Here is a 21,674-nt window from a genome sequence, read left to right on the forward strand (position 1 = left end):
AAATATCTATAATGAAAAGTCTTTTTAATCAGGTTGTTTTTTCTAGTTTTACTGTATAGTTAAAATATGGATAGGGTTTTTTCACTTTGACTGATTGGAAAGGCTGATTGCTCAATGGTTGTCAAGTCATTTCAGAAATGCCAGTGTTCTAGACCCATTCATTTTTAATGTCTTTGTAATAATCACTCCCTCCCATACCAGTAAGGTTTTTGTGCCTCAGAGTTTTCACATTGCTTGTTACATATTGGTTAAGGTTTTACCTAATGTAACTAAGCAACCAGCTAAATATGGTAACACAATAGTATAAGAAAAGAAAACATTATTGCTGCTTATCAATTCAGCACATAAAGTTCCAAGTATTAGCTGAATGGAACTCAAGTACCAGGTTTTTAACTATGAATATTTTTGTACCTTTACAGAGCATTATGATATGGTGTACAGTGGAGTAACTGTGCGTTTGTTATGCATGGTGGAAGTGTTTAGAACATCAGTTTGAGATTAATTTAATATCTCACTGTCCTCTTTGTTGCTGATTACTACTTTTGCCTTCAGATTGTTTAAAAGTCCAGCTGTGAGAACAGGCAAGAAACACTCTCGAAAATCAGTGCTACTGATATTCAGCGGTCTGAGGTCAGGTTTCATCTATTGTCGTCTCATGAGTAGTATCTGAATAAGTCACATCAGTAGTTTGACTCTGTCATTAATGTCGGTGAAAAGAACTGACATCCTTTCTTCAGATGCAGCTTCCTGCTGGGATTAGTGGAATTGGCAGCAGACTAGCAATAATACTTTGGTGTTTGGTTAACTCTCAAACAAGTTTTAGTGAAACCGGATACCTATTGGGTTGCAGATAAAAGTTTTAGATGAGCATAGGTTTAATATGCATTTATTGTATGTGACATCTTTTTGTATAGCATCTTTCATCCAAACAATACCTCAAAATTCTTGTACATAATTTAATAATAAAAAGAGGGGGAAAATTAGTAGTATAAATAAGGGAGAAACAAGATATTTGAAAAGAGAGAGAGAGTCAACGAAACGTTTTTTAAGTATGATGTGTTATAGTTTGTTTGATCTGACTAATCTTAGCAAAGGCAGGGCAGATTGAAAAATCAAGATAAAATATGGAGTTAGATGAAAAGATCCAGGGCTTCTTTATCTTCAGCTAAGGTATCTCCCAGGAAGGGAAAGAACTCAGGGAAGACTCCAAAAAAGGAGAGCTCTGCCTCTCATCACAAGGAGTCAGCTCCCAACAAGCCCTGATCTCTCACTAAGTCTATGGTGTTGGAAATTTTGACCTTTCAAGGTGGTACCATGGTGTCAAACTCTTCCTCCAGTACCAGTGAAATAGGGAGAGCCCAGAGCACTTCAGAGAAACAAGGCTCCAGCACGGCCCCGGTACTGTCAATGAAGGACAGGGAGGTACAAGACATACATTCCTTCACAATGTCACTGTCTACCTCAGCCTTACCAACGGTACCTTCATACTCAATTCCATCATTGTCAACAAAATTGAAGCCTTTGGCATCAGTGCCTACAAGCTCCAAACCAACTGTTTTATCTGCTGTGTCAGTACTGACCCACTTGGTACCTCAGAAATTCCGCTACAGCAGGGACTTGTCAGTGTTAGATGAGCAGGAGTCCCCACTGCTTTTGGGGACTGAACAACTCTTGGTGCTGAGGCCCCAGTCTCCAGATTACCATCACTTCCCAATACTGCAGAATTCTCTGCCCTTTTCTGATGGGGCCCTCCCATTGGATAACAATGGAGAGGCTGAAGGAACATTCAATCAGACTCCTCCTTTTCAGTGCAGAATTCACCTCCGCATCATTCCAGGAACCCATATTTTGACAAGGACCCTCATCCATGTCAGGAATGGTGGAATCAGCCCTGAGTAATATCCCCTATCCTGCATGGGCTTTCTCAGTGGCTATACTGGGATCCTTGGGTGATGTATCGGCAAAAATTTGCCAGACCTCCATCTCCATTACAGAGGGAGATTAGAGCCACACAGTCCCCTATACCAAACCGCCACCATGAAGAGACCTTAAAGGAATAGGAGGCTAGGGTGGACAAGGAGGCCACCCCTCAAGGCCCTATTTCATCTCCGGACAAGGCAGTCACGCCTCCACCACCCTTGATGACCAACAATTTTTGTCAATTCCAGCACCTTGTGAAGAGGGTGGTTAATGCCCTCCGGATACCTCTTGAGGAGGATAAAGACTCTCAACATGAGCGCCTGGACATTTTGCAGTCAGCAACACCCATCCAGGTTGTGCTACCAATTAATGAAGTGCTCCTGGATCCAGCAAAAACCGTGTAGCAAACTCCTGCCTCCATCCCACCGATTTGTAAATTGGTGGATAAGAAATATTCTGTTCCTACAAGGGACTAAGAATTTTTGTTTTCTCACCCCTAGATTAGTTCACTGCTGGTGAATGCTGTAAATGACTGGGGTCAATAGCAGGTCTAAAGGCATATTTATCCATGACCCTCCAGTTTTGGATTGCAAGTTATTAGGTGATCACGGACAAGTATGATTACACAAATTAGAAGAAGTTTGCATCCTTTATTGAATATCTTCCACAGAAGCATTCCAGATCATCATTAAGGAGGGTCTCTTATTAGTAAAGCAGCTTGGGCAGCCCCTGGGCCAGCCGCACCAGCCACTGCTGGGGCAGTCTCAGGCCACCGTCCCCTACCCCTCTGCAGCAACAGGAGTTTGGTTGTGGGAGGGGGCTCAGGGCTGGGGGTTGGAATGTAGGAGGGGGTGAGGGCTCTGGGCACCACTTACCTTGGGGGCTCCCCGGAAGTGGCGACATATCCCTCCCTTAGCTCTGCGTGCTGCCTCCGCGCAGAAGCACCACCCCCGCAGCTAGTGGGGGCTGCGGAGCCAGCACTTGGGGCAGGGGCACCATGCGGTGCTAGGAGCTGAGGGAGGGACACGTCACCGCTTCCGAGGAGCCGGGTAGGAAGCCTGCCAGCCCTGCCAACCCCCTCCCCCAGCACCAGCAGGGGTCCGAGGCTGCTTCCCTCCCCCCCCCCCCGAGCACCCGTGGTGTGCCCCAGACTACTCCCTGAGCACCCATGGCACCCCCTGGGCTGCCCCCCCCATGAGCACACCTGGCACCCCTGGGCCACCCCCCCCCCCAAGATTTAGTGAAGGGTACATAGTACAAGTCATGGATAGGTCATGAATTTTTGTTTACTGCTTGTGACCTGTCCATGACTTTTATTAAAAATACCTGTGACCAAAACATAGCCTTACTTATTAGCCAAAACCTTTCTTCAAGTGTCCTTAGATGCTGCGGATCATTTCCACAGCAGTTGTCATGCACAGGGCATCTTGGCTCCAGTCATCAGGGTTTCCAAGAGTAGTTCAGAATACACCTCTACCTCGATATAATGCTGTCCTCGGGAGCCAAAAAATCTTACTGAGTCATAGGTGAAACCGTGTTGTATCCAACTTGCCTTGATCCACTGGAGTGCGCAGCCCTGCCCCCCCGGAGTGCTGCTTTACCGCGTTATATCCGAATTCATGTTATATAGGGTCTCATTATATCGGGGTAGAGGTGTACTGGTGGAAACCTCCTGTTTGATGGTCAAAAACTCTTCTCAGGAACTATGGACAAGTCTCTGCACATGTTGAAGGATTCTAGGGCCACACTGAAGTGTCTGGGTATATACACCCCCACAAACAACAGATGTAGTGCAGGCAATGTACAATGCAAAGTGGAGATGGGCGGATCATGTAGTCCACAGGCAAGACAATAGGTGCACAACCCACATCAGTGACTGGATCCCCAGAGACTACAAGCAACTGCTGGGCAGACCGAAAACACGCTGGGCTGATCCCATGACAAAACTCTTTGGCCATAAATGGAAAGAACGTGCTCGCAACAAAATGGAATGGTCTGACGTCGACTTACGTTCGTGGAGGGACGGACGAAGACAAGCCGCACAAAGGTAAAACAGAAGATTTAGCGGGTCTTAAACTGCCCAGTGATCGCTTCCAGCTCAATTCTCTAGTTTTCACTGAACCACCAAACCTGCTAGAAAAAGACAAAGGTTCCAGAGGAGAAGAGCATCTCACCCTCCATCATCAAGTATCCAGTCGTCATCAAAACAGCAATTTTCATGGGCTGGTCAAGGGTTCAACTCCTCCCTCACCTATAGTTTGTAAGCTGCAACCCTTTGCCCACTTTTGGAGATTGCCTTTACCATTTCCAGCAGGCCTTGTGGCATGTTACAACAGACAAGGGGGTCGTGGAGATAATAACTTTGGGTTACACTATTCCCTCACTGCCACCCAGCAGCAGCTGCTACCTGCCCACTCCCTGTGACCCATAATCCACAGAGGTTCAACGTGGATCCCTAGCTAGCTGTCATGACTACCCTGCTTCTCTGTTCCTGAACTCTCAGTATTTACCTCAGCTCTGACTTGAATTCTGATTCCCGATTGACCCCTAGAACTGCCACACAGACCCTAGTACCTGGTATTGACCTTCAGCCTGATTCCTGACTGTCTCTGACCCTTGTCTTAACTCCTGACTCTGGTTTGACTCTCAGCTTGACTCTTGACCCTGACACTGGCTCTGACTCCTGGCTTCAGTTCCGGAATCTCAGGCTCCTGCCACTAATCCTGCCTACCTTCGCCCAGAATCCTGACAAGTACTATGCTATCAGTTAATGTTCAGAAGATGATATCTGGATTCATTTTTTTAATGTTACAGATTACTACACATGGAAGAAGTACTTCAGATTGATTTCCCATCTTCAGCAAAAAAGAAGCAGTTCAGTGGTATTGATTATCAGTTTTATTTATTATGCCAAAGGAGTTGTAATGAGGCACTAGTTAAGACATCAGCATCCATCCAGAAATAACTGGAATCCATCTTCAAATGGTATGCATATAGTTACATAACTTACATTACTTAATTACAATCCTAGAGTAATTTATTACAGTATCCTTGTTTTTACTTTGGTCTCAATCATTTTTAGGCATTAAGGGGGAGACAAAGACCAACTAGTAGCAGAATCTTTGGAGAATATCACCCCGGAGGACCTGATTGAACACAACACTTGGCATTGTGAACCAAATTTTTGCAGGGAAAAAGTTGTGACGTGCTGTAGAATCACACACCCAAACACTTGTTACCCTTCAAAAATGCTAACTAGATATCATCTTTGAAAAGCATACTGATGTGTTTTAAGTTGTTTCTCAAAGGGTACAGGACTTCAAGACGAGTTCCACACATCCAGTGTACAGTCCGTATTCAGTGACTATTATTGTACATGATGGAGAGCTGCAATATCACAGAATGGATCATGACATTTAATGAGGTTGAATTGGTGACAAAGCCAACTTTTGGACTAGTGCAGTAATACATGAAGATGGTTGAGTCTTTGCTGCTCTTTATTCGATCTGCTAATTAGAATTTGCATCTCACACTGGAAGACATAGCAAAATACGTTTTTGCTTTAGATTTAACCAACTATTCTGGGATGATTGCCTGCTACCTCGCTGAAATAAGAGATATAAAAAGTCTGACCTTCTGTTAGTATGATAATAAGATATCTTACTGGGAGGTGTTTGATTCAGCCTCCAAAGACTCTTTCCTCGCTCTGAAAGTTCTCGGAACGCGTGAGACAGTCACTGATGCGGTCATAAATGAACTGGAAGCATTAATATACCAGGTTTACCATTTGAAGACTAACATTATGACACTTGCAGGACTACGTTGGTGGATGTTTTCCAAGAAGCAGATAAACGGAGAAAAATTGCCATTGCTGAGGGCAATTTATACTTGGTGTCATGAGGGCAAATTATCAAGCAATGGAATGGCTCTTGAATGATCGACCATACCCAGAACTACCCTCCCCTATTGGGCATGGTTGGGTCTTGGAGAATGAACTGATCACACCAGTTGTGTGAAATACCATGTGGTCCCAGTCAGTACTTCAGCTAATCAAATGCTCATGTTCAAAGACCAGATGCTTACCATTCTGCAAATGTTTGGCCAGCCGCCTGCCTTGCACAGACATATGCAAGTGCAACTCAGACAAGGATCAGTGTGAGACTATGTCTAGCAATGGTGCCCTAGATGGAGATGACATTGATGATGACTTTGATAAATAAATGTTTTCAGTACTACATGTCAAGGCTAACTTCCCTAGGATTACAAAAGATCAATGTCTTTTTTATGTAAGCAATGCATCCCTCTGTTAAGGTATAATTTTAAAAATGTTGATTTTAAACATTTTCTCGAATATATATATATATATATATATATATATATATATATATATATATATATATATATATATATATATATATATATATATATATATATATATATACACATCATTGTTCTAGGTTTGTCATGTTTGGTGCCATTGTGTTGATGGGGGAAAGGGGCTTTCGAATGATACCCAACTTGAGCCATTTCTGACAGCACTGCATTATCAAAATTTCTACCAACCGGACAACCTGAAGCTGGGTGCCAGGGGAGCAGTAAGCCCCCCCCCACCATGCCACAGAAGGCGGCACAATTGAAACTGAGATTCTGTAGGTTTTTAGGAATCAAATGACACCTCCATCACCTTTCTATCACTAATTTGCCCACCGAATGAGATTTTACTATTTTGTGTTCCCAGATTTATGCTGAAAAATTGTGGTAGAGCTGTGAATAATACAATATAGGGATGTCAATTAATCTTAGTTTTAACTCATGAGATTAACTCAAAAATTAATTGCAATTTAATCACACTGTTAAACAATAATAGAATACCAATAGAAATTTATTATAAATATTTTTGGATGTTTTCTACATTTTCAAATACAGTAAAAGCTGTTTTATTTGGCATGTTGGGGCAGTGGGGGTGCTGGTAACTGAAAAATGCCGGTTAACTAAGAGGGAGGGAGTTTGGGTGCGGGAGGGGGGCGGGGCACGGGCTCTGGGAGGGAGTTTGCATGCGGAAGGGAACTCAGGGCAGCAGGTTGGGGCGTGGGAGTGGGTGCGCGCTGCCTCCGCCTGCAGGCGCCGCCACCACAGCCAATGGGAGTTGCAGAGCTAATGCATGGGGTAGGGCGGGGACAGCCTACCGCACCTCTGCCTAGGAGCAGCCAGGACAAGTCGCCACTTGCGAGGAGCTGCCCAAGGTGAGCAACTCCCTCCCCCCGCCCCCCCCGGATCTGGCACCCCGTGCCACAACCCGCTGCCTCGAGCCCCCTCCCACACCCAAATGCCCTGCCTGAGCCCGCACTCCACAACCCCTTCTGTGCCACAGGCCCTCCTGTGCCCCAACCCCCTTACCCTGCCCCGCACCAATCAGTTTATAAACCGGAATTTCAATGAAGATCAAAAATGCTGGTTTATAGAGCTTTACGGATGGTGAAGTGCCGGATAAAACAGCTTTTACTGTATATTGGTTTCAACACAGAATACAAAGTGTACAGTGCTCACTTTATATTATTATTTGTTATTACAAATGTTTGCACTATACACATGATAAAAAAGTACTGTAGTGTAATCTCTTTATCATGAAAGTGTAATTTACAAATGTCAAATTTTTTTTTGTTACATAACTGCACTCAAAAACAAAATAATGTAAAACTTTAGAGGCTACAAGTCCACTCAGTCCTACTTCTTGTTCATCCAATCACTCAGATAAACAAGTTTGTTTATATTTATGGGAGATAATGCTGCTGAAAGTGAGAACAGGCATTCGCATGGCACTTTTGTAGCTGGCATTGCAAGGTCTTTACGAGCCAGATGTGCTAAACATTGGACTGAGTAGACTTGTAGGCTCTAAAGTTTTACACTGTTTTATTTTTGAATGCAGTGATTTTTGTACATAATTCTACATTTTAAGTTCAACTTTCATGATAGAGATTGCACTACAGTACTTGTATTAGGTGAGTTGAAAAATACTATTTATTTTGTTTTTTACCGTGTAGACATTTGTAATCAAAAATAAATATAAAGTGAGCACTGTACACTTTGTAGTCTGTGTTGTAATTGAAATCAATATATTTAAAATTGTAGAAAAGATCAAAAAATATTTAAATAAATGGTATTCTATTATTATTTAACAGCATGATTAATCATGCGATTAATTGTGATTAATTTTTTTAATCACTTGACAGCCCTAATATATAAATATTGCAGCTGGTCAGGCAGTAAGTAAGCTTCACTAAAACAGTCAAAAGAAATTAAAATTTTTGGTTTAATTTGAAAAGTGATTTATTTCTCTTTTTTTCTACATTTTTAAATGAATTTTTTTGAAAAGATTTGGAAGGGAAAATACCATTTTCTCTCACTCCTTTTACTTATTTTCACTGCAAAAAGGTAAGAGGAGGAAAGTAAAATAGCGAGAACGTGTTTGTTTTTTCACAGTGAAATTTTAAATTTTGATATTGTTCAAAAAATGAAATTTTGAGCAATATGGAAAAAAATTAAGCTAGTTCTTATATTGGTTGAAAAGGCATTTTCCGTCAGTTTCACATATATACGAGTTCCTAGTTTACAAAAACAATGTTTAGGTTATTTTTACAGATTACAATGTAAACTTTAATCCTTTTGTATAGTTCATATGCCTTTGTGTTTTGCAAGCTAAATAAATCAATCTTTCTTTGTAAATTATGTACACGATTACAATATATTTTAACACTTCTTTAAAATTTTTCAATAAGTGAGAGATCTACCACCAATTTGCCTTGATGTTAGGCAAAAGCAGCGCATCTCTATAGATACACTACCACCGGAACTGAAAGCTCCAGTCCCTCCAGAACCTTCCCTTCCCATCCGAACCAAAACTATGAAAGACTTCCAGTAAGTTGTATTGGTTTTAACTGTATACTCTGTTTTGGTTTTTATTGACTGACTTTCCATTTTATTTATGTATGTTTGTTTATGTATGTAATATTTATTTTCTGGCTGACCTCTAGTGATGGGATCAGTACAAGATAACAGAATGCTAGATAGAATGTATTTATGTACATTAATTTGGCTAGGATGCTGGAATTAATACTTCCGTGTCTGTGGAAATTGTCATGACTCCTTGCTCAGCTTGGGTTTTATGCATCACCTAACAGATAGCACCATCAGCAGCTCAGTGCCACATGCATTTTTTTTCTACCATTAACGTTTTTGGGGGGAAATGGGAGGAAAGAACTACTGATATTTAGTGGATATTTATTTTCAATCAGAGATCCTCAACTCTGACTGAAGACATTGTGTACCAGGCCATTAATTTGTAACTTCCTATATTTTTGGACCTTTGACAATAGTTAATAATATGGGCTGTGCCACCTCTCACTTAAATGTTTAAAATGTAGAATTTTTTTTTCATATTATGTCAAAGGACACTGGTGTTGGTAGTTCACTCTTTTTGTAGTTCCTTTTTTTTTTTTATTTTATTTTCCTTTCTATTGATGTTAGTGCTATTTTAACTAGTGTAAGTAAGCTTGAAACCATATTGGGGAAATCCCTTCTTTCTAGTGCTAATTCCCTTATGTGAGAAGCACTACTCTTAATAGGCCTTTTATTCTGCGGACTTAGATCAGAGTCCGTACAGGTGAGCTTTATACTGCTGTCCTCTTACAATTTAGCAAAAGGACAATATGATCACTGTGCCAAATCAATTTGGCTTTGTTCCACTTTCATGTTTACTCCCTCTGTCAGAACACAAACCTAACTGATCTCATTTATCAAGGAAAAGTTCACAGTTGTTCTTAGTGACATATGAGTTTATCTTCTTTTAACAAGTTGGTTGCTTTTTTTGTGTGTTTGAGATTTCTCATTTTTAGTAGGAGGTTAAAAGTAACAGATTTTTTGATTTGTCAGGTGTTTCTTTACTTGGTGCAGAATGAGTCAGGTATCCCAAAGGAATTGGTAAAAGAGAATATTTGTCTAGAACTCAAGTGGTCAAAAAACTGAAACGTGACAAACCCATCTACCACGCATTTTATTAATTTATTAATTATAAAATTTTCAAAAGTGTCCATGACTTAGGAACCTAAGCCCCATTGACTTACAGCAAGGCATGTTCCTAAATCCTTTAAGCACTTTGATTATATTATGTCTATTTTCACATTTACAGTGTGTTTCATTGAAATACACAAGTTTATCATATGAGTGACTATATAAAAATATTTTATGTTGTAGAAGAAAAAATAAATTTGTGATTTGTATCACTAACATGTAGGGCCAATGTTTTCTGGAAATTGCCGCTATTACTACTTTTTTATTATTTTTTTTCCTAAATGACTCTTCATTTCTGGAATTGCCCTTAATTTTTGGAATTGCCATTCAGCGGGTGAGCAGGGCATGCAGGGTGATGTCCACAGCACCTGTCACCCACTCATCTCCCCTGCACACCGCTGGCTCCTTCCTCCTGCCACACAGCTTGCCTGGCTCTAGCCCTCCGTACCCAGCGTCTGTCCCCCACCCCTCTGCACAGCTGGCTCTAGCCCTCAGTGCCCAGCATTTTTGTGCTGTAAAGCAGGGGTTCTCAAAGTGTAGGGTGCGCCCCCATCGGAGGGTGCAGAGTAGGGTTACCATATTTTGAGTGTCCAAAAAGAGGACACTCCACAGGGCCCTGGCCCTGCCCCCAGCCCCGCCCACGCCCCAACTCCATCCCTTCCCCAAAGTCCCCGCCCCAACTCCGCCCCCTCCCCTGCTTCCTGCGAACATTTGATTCGCGGGAAGCCTGAAGCAGGCAGCAGGTAAGCTGGGCGGGGGGGGGGGAGGAGGAGGAGGAGGAGGAGGCGCGGCCCAGTCTGTCCCCCCCTCAACTGAGCGGCTCCCTCCAGCCCCAGCCCCCGGCCCCACACCGCCGGGCCCGGCCCGTGCCAGCCCCCGGCCCAGCACCCCCAGCCCTGCACCGCTGGGCCAGCCCCCGGCCAAGCACCCCAGGCCCAGCACCGCCGGCTCCCGGCCCAGCACTGCCGGCCCCGCACCGCTGGGCCCGGCCCAGCCCCGTGGCCCCGGGCCAGCCCCCAGCCAAGCACCCCCAGCTTTTTGGGATTTCCCCCCTGGACTGGGATTTGAGTCCCCGGGAAAATCTGGACGTATGGTAACCCTAGTGCAGAGGACTGTTCAGGGGATGCGTGGTGGGGGCAGGGATGGAGCGCCACACTTCCAGCCCCGCTCCGCACCCAGACCAGGTCCGTCTCCAACACCTTTTTGCCCTCACCCAGTCCTGCCCTGCCTCCAGGCCCAGCTCTGCCCTCATTTCTTCTCCGCCCCCAGACCAGCTCCACCTCTAGCCCGAGCTCCTCCCCCATCCCCAATTCTCCACCTTCTGCCCAAGCTCTGCTGCTGAGGAAGTCTTGGCTATGCAGTAATGGTGGGGGAGAGGGTTGCAGATAGATTCCATTACTGGTAAGGAGCAGGATGCGACTGGAAAAGTTTGGGCACCATTATTGTAAAGGATTGCATATTGCTCATGTTTGTCAATAAGTGTATTTTTATTAATATAATGCATATCAAAAATGTCTGAAATATATAGCTTTGAAAATCCGAAATTACTGTTTTCATTGCTGGAGAACACTGGCCCTACTAATATGAAAATAAGTTGTAGATTGGCTTTGCATAAATGTTTTTACTTCCATTTTCAAGGTATTTGGAGTTTTCCATTATATCAGACATTACTTCTTTATGGGTGTTTAATATGTTCACATAACCTATCCAACTCCCAGCTTTTAATTAGAATCTCTGAATTTTATTGTTAAAACAATGAATGTGATCTTACACATGCTATGTAAAATTTAGGAATTTTAAAGCTTGTAATACAAGCAAAGATCAGTACCTGTAATGTTAAATTAACAGTTTTAGGAGGTTACTTACTATTTTAAATTATTTCTACACATTGCATAAGAATTGATAATACATTATTCTATTACTAATTTGTTTTAAAATACTGAAATCATAATCCACTGAATTAATAAATATTATGATCAGGTAGTGTTGAAATATATTTTGCACAACCAATTCCAAATGCTTCCATTCTTTTGGAGCGTCAGTGTTTCTAGATTTTCAGGTAAAATATTCGAGTAGAAGTTAACTTGCACACATCAATTCTTAAATTAACCGTTCTCATAAATCTGTTTAGAGCTGAAAGACACTATTCATTTTGAATAGTGAAGTATTAAGTACAAAGTCTATTTCATAAAGCGTTTAATATTTGTACATAAACTTTTGTGTGATTATATATTTATTTGTGAATTTTCCTTCTAGGGAGGATATGGAAAAAGCTAAGTCATCAGGAGATTGGAAAGCTGTACATGATTTTTATTTAACAACATTTGATTCTTTCCTGGAGCTAAATGCTGCATTTAAGGTAGAAAACAATTCAGAATGCTGCTTAGCTCTTATAGGTTTTATATCTTCAAGATGCTATATATCCATCACATAACATTTATATTTATCTTTGTTTACTTAAACAGACGAGACTCATAGTATTATCTTGTTTACCTTACCCATACACTTTGTAGTTATAGCATTTCATTGTTTCATTTACTAGTTCCATTTATTATTTGTTTTTAGCAAACCATTTGTTCATTATTCATGTATTAGTAAACCAATGTTTCAAGCTCATTTGTAGGATTTAAAACAAAAGAAATACAAAAATTGGTGTCCTGAGAATTAAAGAAAATGCAAAGACTTTATAAAAGCTGTCTCTGTACAACCCGTTTCTGAAAGATTAACTTTGCATTATAGTAAGTGAAACTATAGACATATTATTCTGTTAAAATTTGTAATACTTTATGACTATGGAGTTGCTTTACTATCTTTTTAGGCTATTGTTGATGTACATTCCATTGCTAGTAAAATAGTTATCTGACAGCCCTGGAGACTGAAGCCCTTAATTCCCCAATGAAATACAGTATGGTTTTTGGCAATGCATTCTTCCTTGCATTGCCTTCTTAATGAGCCTCAGTCCCCATGCCCAATAAATCCTTCGTATTTTTTCAGAATCTGTGTGTGTCAGTGCAAAATGTGATTGTGCTATTTGCTGTGAACAGTGGGATCTGAATTGAGGCAATTAATTCATGTCCCACAGGCTATCAAACCGATATTGTGTGGTAGTAATTTTGTTGCTCTTGACTGTTGCTGAATTTGAATTTGAATCAATGACTAGAAATGGTAGACTAAATCACTCATCATGTATCAGCTGACACGTCTAATGTAGTCTCATTATTTTAGACTTTTTTGACAAATTGAACCCATGTGAACTTCGCTAACATAATGTATTCTTGTATTAGAATTTGAAAAAGATACAGTATCATATCTGACCTGGTTTCTTTTTTGTTGTTACAAAAAATTATCAATTTTTTTTCTCTGTACATACTTTTTTCTAAAATTGATACAATGTTAGCACACCAAAACTTTTTTATTTTGAAGGGAATTTTTTTAAAATGACATTAGAAATAACTTGAGTAAAAAATGTTTATGATTTGAATTTGCAGAAAGATGTCAGTCTCCCTTTCAGTACCATTGAAGACTCTGGAATCAATGCTAAATTTGTGAATGCTGTCTATGATGCCTTACTAAATACTGTAAGTAAAAAAGTAAAAAAGATGTTTTTAAAATGTTTTAAAAGATTCACAATTATGAACTGAGGAATCTGCTGAAATTGCAAAAACTATGCAAGGTTACATGAAATCACCATAAAATCCTGAAAACTGCACTCTACGGATAGAATAACTTTTAGTTAATAATATTGTTTATATTTTGGTAGCGTCTAGAGGCCTCAGTCAGGACTAGGACCCCACCATGCTATATGCTGCACAAACATAGCAAGGCATGCTTCCTTGCCCGAAAAGCTTACAATCTGGATTGAAAAAAGATACAGAAATGAGTGTAGGAAACAATGGGGCAGATGGAATGAGGGTGACAATCATATGAATATGCACAGGCAAGTTACATGTGCAAATGATGGGTTCCAAATAATTTGAAAGTTGGTAATACCACAAGCAGAATTTGAAATAGAAAAACAAATCAGGGGAGCAAGTGCCCAATATAGGCATTCTTGACCACTTCTTAATTTAGCCAATTTTTTATTATTTATTATTTTTGTGTGACCTTTGGTGTTTTGCTGGACAAAAATATTTGTATCTGCTATAGTGAATTTAATATTACTGTTCAGTAAAGGATATTGTGTAACTATTAGTTTGTATCTAGGCTATCTGTTTGCATGGCACTGAACTGGTCTCTTTTGAGAGGTATGAAAGAAAAAATGGTAATGAGGGTGTTTTCCTCACAACATCTGAGGCATAGATCCTGAAAACAGCTTTTGCAGGTAGATTCCTGTGATTGTGCAGGACACCACTGATTTCAAACAGGCTCTACATTGTGTATAAGGGTCCACCTGTGCAGTGTTCTAGTGAAGTTAGAAGGGCCCTGCACAGCATACGGCTCTTGCAGGACTGGGGACTTGGACAGTAGAAAGAAAGAGTCTTATCTTACATACTAACAAGTAGTCAGGAAAACAAGATAATAGAAAAAGAACCTATAAGATAATATAGAATATGTAAGAGACACTAGTGATACCAAAAGTTAAACTTTGTTGTGCAACAGAAAAACATATATTGATTCAAAACAATTGTGCAATCTTTATCTCATCACTTTCACTGGACTCCCACTCTGAATCCATCTCCTTAATTTTGGGTGATATACTTTTTAGATGATGTAGCTTTTTTTAAACATTTTTTTTCCGTGTTTGCATCCAGTTGAAATGTTTTGTGCCTATTTAATAGGGCTTAATTTAAGATAAGGTCTTCTGGTAACCTAAACAATATTTTATTTAACCAAATGTAGAGCCTAGCTAGCCGTGATTTGTCTAGGGTGGTCTCTGTTTTTGTTTCTTTTCCTACGCATCCAGCCTTGATAATTTATATTACTTTAATAATCCTCCTATGGTGTCACATCTAAATAAAGATTTGGGGAAAATGTAATAAACTGATAATGTTTTGATTGGGAAGTTTAGCTATAGTGAAAACACACTTGCTCCCCTGATTTGTTTTTCTATTTCAAATTCTGCTTGTGGTATTACCAAGCAAAGCTTTGAATGGTCTGCAAACTAAAAGGTTTAAGTTTATATATGAAAAGAAAAAAATATGTATTGAACTTTTTCTGGATTGACTAGATTGATGGGATTTGCCTTTCCTAATTTTTACAGATGTAATCAAGCTATTAAACAAGAGCTTCTGTTGACTAGAGCTAGAATGATCAAGAAGTATTCAGTAGACCTTGGGCATTTAGCTTTTGTAGAGAAGGTAATTTGCATGAAGGAAAAAATTAGGTCAGCTTTCTTATACAATTAACCTAGTACTAAAAGCAGTATAAGGTCATTATAAGAAAATTAGTATTTTAATTCTAAATTAGTAACATGGAAACTTGAAGACTGGAAATATGGAAAAGTAAAGGTAGCATTTATTACATATTCAGTGACTCATTAAGAAATTGAATATTATTCATTCTGCATTAAATCTGATACATACATATTTAGTTGTCAGTCCTAAAATGAGAGAATTTTAATAACCAATTTAATAAATCTTGCCGAATCTAATTTACCTATAGACCTAGTATTCAAAATTCAGCTAGTGAACTAAATATTCATCTGAGAGTTGTAAGTAAAATAATGTTACATATGCAATTTTCATTGAAAGTTTCTCACGGATTACTTTAAAATCAGTTTCTCCCATAGAGTGGGTAGAATTAGAATCTTAAAATTTACTGCTCAGTGTAGTTCAGTGTAGGTTTGTATGTGCAGTATTCCCATTTTAAGTATAGGGAGAACCACAAATACAGTAGTGTAGTAAAGTCAAATTTTTGATGGCACCATTTTTTAATGGCACCAAAAGTAAGTTTAACATTTTCTCCTAGTTTCTTTGTTCAACAGTAAAAGCCCAAATTTTTCTACTGATCTATTAATGTTACTTCATTGTGAACAAAGGGCAAAATCTAATAAACATTTACACGTGAATAATGTTATGCACCTGAGTAGTCCCAGTTGGAACTAACCTGGACATTTCTCTCAATGAAGGTAGCAGAATAGAATGCATATAAATTTCCTCTTAATATTAATTGTATTATAATTAGTTTGGGTTGTTTTAGTTATATGTTTTCGGTAAAGTAGACAAAATAAAAAGTTGAGTTTTATTGTGGAGTAAAAACTATTCCTAATCCTTTAAATAAGAATGTTATCCTACTGTCATGTTTCAACAATTGTATTATATGAACTGTAAAAAAGAAGTGAACTCTAACCTAATGCTATTTGTTTTTTTCTTTACATTCTCCCTAGCCTCAAGATATTCAGAAGTCTGTCCTAAAAGGAATAATTAATGGTCTGTTACAGGAGTGGAAAGGGTAATTATAACCAGCATTTGCACCCATTTACATTAGTGGAAAATCTAGGTTTATTGTACTAGTATATTATCTTTCTTTAATACATGACAAGGATCTCGCATGTTTTTAGACAAAGAATGAAAAATTATTTGTGTTACATCTTATTTGCTTTAGAAGTTTCTCATTTGAAGAGACACGTCCGCTGATCATCTAAATCTTAGTCAAATCCCCTCTGAGTGATTGATTAGAAATAGCTGGAGCTCTCATTGTATTACTACACTGCAAAAAAACTTAAATTAGGTAGAAGAGACAAGGAAGGTGACATACTATCTTTGATTGGACCAACTTCTGCATTAGCTAACTCAGGTTGTGAAGACATGGCAAACTCAGCATACAGTTCATGTTCAACCCCAGGCTTCCCTCTAAGGCTCGAACTCAAGCTGCTAACTCAAGTTAAAAACCAGGTTAACCATGTCTTCACTGCTATTTTAACCCAAGTTGGCCAATGTGGGTTAGCAAACTGAAGTTAAGAACACATGGGTTTTTTTCTTATCCTTTCTTTGTTTTTTACAATATAGATATATCCTTAGTCATAGTGGGCACTGGTTCAAGAGGCCGTCTCTCCGACTTCTTGCTAGAAATTTCTTAGGAAATGGGTACGCGGCTCTGGAGTTCCCTCATGCTTTTCGAATAAACCTTTATTTTTCAGCTGGAAGCCCTCTTTTTCTTTTCAGATTTTTGCTTTCAGAATCTCATTTCTCTGCTGCCTCTCCGCAATGCAAATTGCTCTTCTATTGCCAGGGCAGCACTTAGACTAGTGGTTTACGATGGTGAACGATGGTGTTCCAGACAGAGTTATTTTCCCCACTCCATTCTTGGTCATTACTGCCTCTTTTGGTTGATAGATCTCTGCTGGATAGAGGGGAATGTGATGGATAAGCTACTTCCCAATTCCCACCAAAGTGGCTCAGCAAATAGCAGTAGCCTAAAACAGAACAGCCTGAAGAGAGGCACAAAAAATTCAGTGAGGGAGGCAAGTCTCAGCAGTGACAGTAACAGCAGCAAGAAAGTAAATGAACAGCAAGAAGTAGCAAAACCACACTGATATACCAGTCACAAAATACAAAAAGGCAGGTAGGCAAATCCTCTACCATGAAGGGCGATGAGAGCATCCATGCTCCTCTAAGATAGAAAGAAGAGTGAGGAACTCCTTCTTTTCCTACACTATTCCCAGCTCCTCATGCATCTCCCATTCCATAAGATTCCCCCCACCTCTAAGATGTGGGGATGGTTTTTAATAAATATTTATATTAACTAATATTTGGGTCCCTTGTGATGGGTGCTGTACAAATATGGAAAAGATGCTAAGATAGCTAGTTGGCTGACATTGTTCCTGTTGCTCAAGGTCCCCCTCACTTAGAGAGTAGCCAGAATTTGGTAAGGTCCCAAAGGTCTCTTTCAGTCAATTATTTAATGGAGAGCAATGGGATCCTATATGCAATGAGCACTAAAAGAGCTTATTCCTCCCCCTGTCTCCTTCTGAATCCGTAGACACTTTCTGTCATGGACATAAGATCCACGATTGCATCTTAAGATCCAAGATTAAAGAAATACAAGAAAAAATTAGGAGCTTTGGAAATGCTATATGAGTCCTCCTCCAACTCAACCACTTCCTTTCATTCTCTTTCCTCAAAGAACAACTATTCTTTAAAATCTGAACTAAGCTCCCAAGAAAGACTTTTTGTCCCATGGAATTCTGCAGCACCATGATTAAAAAGATTATTTTGGCTCTGGAGTCCTCACCAAAAGAAGGCAAGAAAGAATCCATTAAAAATTAGGTGGTCATATATTTTCCTCCTAGCACATGGACTTTCCTTTGAAATGATTGCTTAAGGAACTCAGAATGGGAGCAGCCATGAAAAAGCAATTGCATAAACTAGCAGATCAATAACTTTTGAATAAGCTGCAAAGAAAGGAACTGTCCACAGCGCCCAAGAGTGATGCTGTATTGACAGGCATGATGAAGGAAACAATCTTCTTCATTAAGAAAGATTTCTTTCTTAAGCACTATGTTGGACAGGAAGGTCAAAGCACCATTCTAAGGAAATTCAGGCCTCCAGGAAATTCAGTCCTATTTTTCCAGCCCTCTGTCTCTGCCATCTACTTTGCTGTATTATAGTTCAGGAAACTTAGGGTGGACTTTTCAAAAGTGCTCAGCATTGACCTTCTCTAGTCCCATTAAATCCAGTGGGAGTTTTATCATTGACCTAAATGGAAGCAGAAGTAAGCCAATGCTGAGAGCTTTTGAAAATTCCATCCTTGAAAAACTACAGCCTTCAAACACAAAATAATGCAGTCCATCTTGAAGACTTCTCATCTCTTCTTTCATAGTAGATCCCAACCACCATTGTCAGGAAACAAACATAGCTGTGTTTATGGAAAGCTAACCACCAAAGCAATTTGTAACCCTTTAACACCTTTGCATAGAGGAGGATCATTTGGTGAAGCTCTCAACAAGGTCATGATTAAAATCTCTTGAAGACAATTGACCCAAGAAATATAGACCATTCAGAAAATGCAGGCTCTCTTCACACAGCTCCAACAGATGCTACAAGAATGAATTCACTTTTTCTAAACTATGAAAGCCAATGATTACAAAAAGCACACCAGGATCTCTGCAACATTTCCTATGTCAGAAACAAGTGGGCAGTTTGATTATGCTTGTAATACCAAGGACATTTTGAGACTGATTCCTGCTTTCTGTTCTCATGAGAGGGATTCATTAGAGACTTCTACTTCCAGACTCTTACGTGGACTTACCTTGTGGGATTTACCTCCTGGCTAACACTTCCTCAGAGTGTATCATTATCAAAAGTCCTATTAGTTGAGACTCATTACTGCACATTCCATAGGGAACAAAGTAACCCTCAGGATTTCAGACTTAGAAGTGTATCTCATGTTTTAGTATCCTGTTATTTTACCCTAATCTAAAATGCCCTCAAAAAGAAAATTGATATCTCAGATTTTTGGTTTGTTCTCAATATTTATCTTAAGAGAACAGAGCAGTATTGATGGTCAAGTTTTTGTCTTTTTTGATTAGTCTTCAACATAGGAGTCAGAAAATCCAAAAAGGACAAAGTCTATTCTTGAATCAAATGCTCTCTTAGTAAAACATTGAAGGCCAAAGGTTTCTCCTTGGAGAGACTGTGGACACACTCCTCTGAATCAGCTTCATTTTCATGGGCAGAGAAATCTTGAGCATCAATCAAGGAAATGTATAAAGCAAACATTTGATTCCAAAGAGGAGTTCTGGGTATCTCTTCATACAGTGTTTCATATGAGGGTATTCAGTGAAGTGGTGCTTCAGCAATGTTCTTCTGTGCTTTCCAGTGTTTCTGACCTAACCTGTTCTTCCCTGCCTGTCTACTTTTCACTTCTGGCTATGCTTTTTATGCAAAGGATCAATGGACAAGTATCTCTAATAAGAGAAATGTTCTTTCTTGTCAATTTCTCTTATCTGGGCATGTCTGCTGCTCTTTATATTATTGCAGGAATACGTAGGGTCAGTCAACTTGGTGTATCTTCAAAGGGTTCTTCAGGATCGTATTGAGATCCTTTTAAAAGACATTTTCCCTGTGTACATAGTTATTTACAGTAACATGCTTCTTGCCTACAATAACTTTGGAAGTACTCTTTATGGCAGAATGTAGGTGGATTGTGGTTCCTCAGCCTATGGTTTACAATGATAGACTAATTTTGCTTCTCCTGACCGATCAATGTAAGGGATCCAGAGTATGTATAGATTGTAGAAGAACATCAGATATGGTATCTTTGGAGAAGCAAAACTGAGAAGTTAGATACATGTTTTCATTGACTGTTAATGTTTTTTTATACTTACATATGATTTTGGTATAAATCTGTTCTTAGGTCACGAACAAAAGATGATCTGAGAGCATACTGTATACTTTTACAGGTAAGAAAAATAGAAGCTTTTTAATAAAACACATAATCTGTTTAATGCATGAGGTACAATCCTGTATGCAATATAAGTGTAACTAGTAAAGTGTACTGTAAATTAAAAATATACGTTGAGAGGCTTTACATTAAATGGATTTATATTTAATTTCCTTCTGTATGGAAACTATGTACTGAAATATTTACAGCTATTCTACAGAAAAGTCTACTGCTGTGGGTCTTTTCTTTTAAAATTTTAAATTTATATGAAAAATAAAGGCTTTCTTTCTAATTTACATGCAAAAAACAATACAAATTTTACTGTTTGGAAACTGCCATCTTGCAGGATGAGAGAGCAAAGTGGGTTATTTTATTTCCTCCCCATCCCCAGCTCTCCTGCATTGATCTGCCCTTGTGCCCACTTTCCCAACAGGCTACATTCTGCATATTTTGAGCAGAGTTTTGTTCCAACAATTAAATAAGGCTGTAATGTTGCAGGAAACATACAAATATTATCGATAAATGCATCACTATACAGAGGTAAGAATGCCTGAGTCTTATTTATACTAGCATTTGACTGTTGCTGTTACTGGTGGAGTTGCATCGGTGATCAATAATAAGTCCGAATTTTACTAACGTAGATGAGGCTTGTTGGGTGTGTTTTGTACACAAGAGAGCAGTTCACCAGTATTTGGGGATAAAGTCAGCTGGGAATCTAATTCATGTAGGAGAAAAGGTTTTCAGTACACCAGGGAGGGGAAGCAGCTGTGAATTGTGTGAAATGTAACCTGCTGTGATAGTGGGAATGTGATCAGTCCAGTGCAGGGGTGATAGAAATTAAGACTAATGCTCTAATCCTGGAAGATGTCAATCATTAGTATCTATGTGGAGAAATATAGTTGTATATAATATTGAGCTGTAGGGTCAATGCTAACCACAGCCATAAGAATATTGAAATTTACATAAGTATTGCTTATCCAATATGTTTTAATTGATGTTCACTTATAGCAAAGTCTTCCTTAAATAAACAAACGTCTGATTTCTGTTTAAAACCAATGTTCAGAATGATATTTTCATCCATGATTGTAATGGTTGGAAAAGTCTAATGGCTTTTTTCTTTATACTAATTTTGGTACTAACAATATGTTTTTAATATCTTTTGCAGAATCCTCAGTTTAGTAACACATCTACTTATGTCATCTATGCTCACTTGCTAAGACAGATAGCAACCTTGGCAGAAGCTGACCACCATTTCCTAGCTCACTGGTTTAAAAAGTAAAAAAAACAAACTTTCCATCATATAGGATCACAATTTTTAATGTACTTTCATTGATAATGAACGTTTTTGTATTCTGACAAGCTTT

The 21,674-nt window shown here is 39.2% G+C and overlaps 1 protein-coding gene across 2 annotated transcripts in view; it reads left to right on the top strand.

The window, feature by feature from the left end:
• Positions 1-21,674, top strand: part of HECTD2 (HECT domain E3 ubiquitin protein ligase 2) — a 74,310-nt gene that overhangs the window by 13,080 nt on the left and 39,556 nt on the right. For both annotated transcript variants that reach the window (XM_054034038.1, XM_054034039.1), the window contains exons 3-8: positions 8,697-8,835; positions 12,244-12,346; positions 13,476-13,565; positions 16,313-16,377; positions 20,284-20,329; positions 21,476-21,585. In XM_054034038.1, the coding sequence (XP_053890013.1) occupies positions 8,697-8,835; positions 12,244-12,346; positions 13,476-13,565; positions 16,313-16,377; positions 20,284-20,329; positions 21,476-21,585 (553 nt within the window). The remainder of the gene's footprint in view (positions 1-8,696; positions 8,836-12,243; positions 12,347-13,475; positions 13,566-16,312; positions 16,378-20,283; positions 20,330-21,475; positions 21,586-21,674) is intronic.

The sequence above is a fragment of the Malaclemys terrapin genome, chromosome 7 (assembly GCF_027887155.1).
Source record: "Malaclemys terrapin pileata isolate rMalTer1 chromosome 7, rMalTer1.hap1, whole genome shotgun sequence".
Lineage (NCBI taxonomy): Eukaryota > Metazoa > Chordata > Testudines > Emydidae > Malaclemys > Malaclemys terrapin.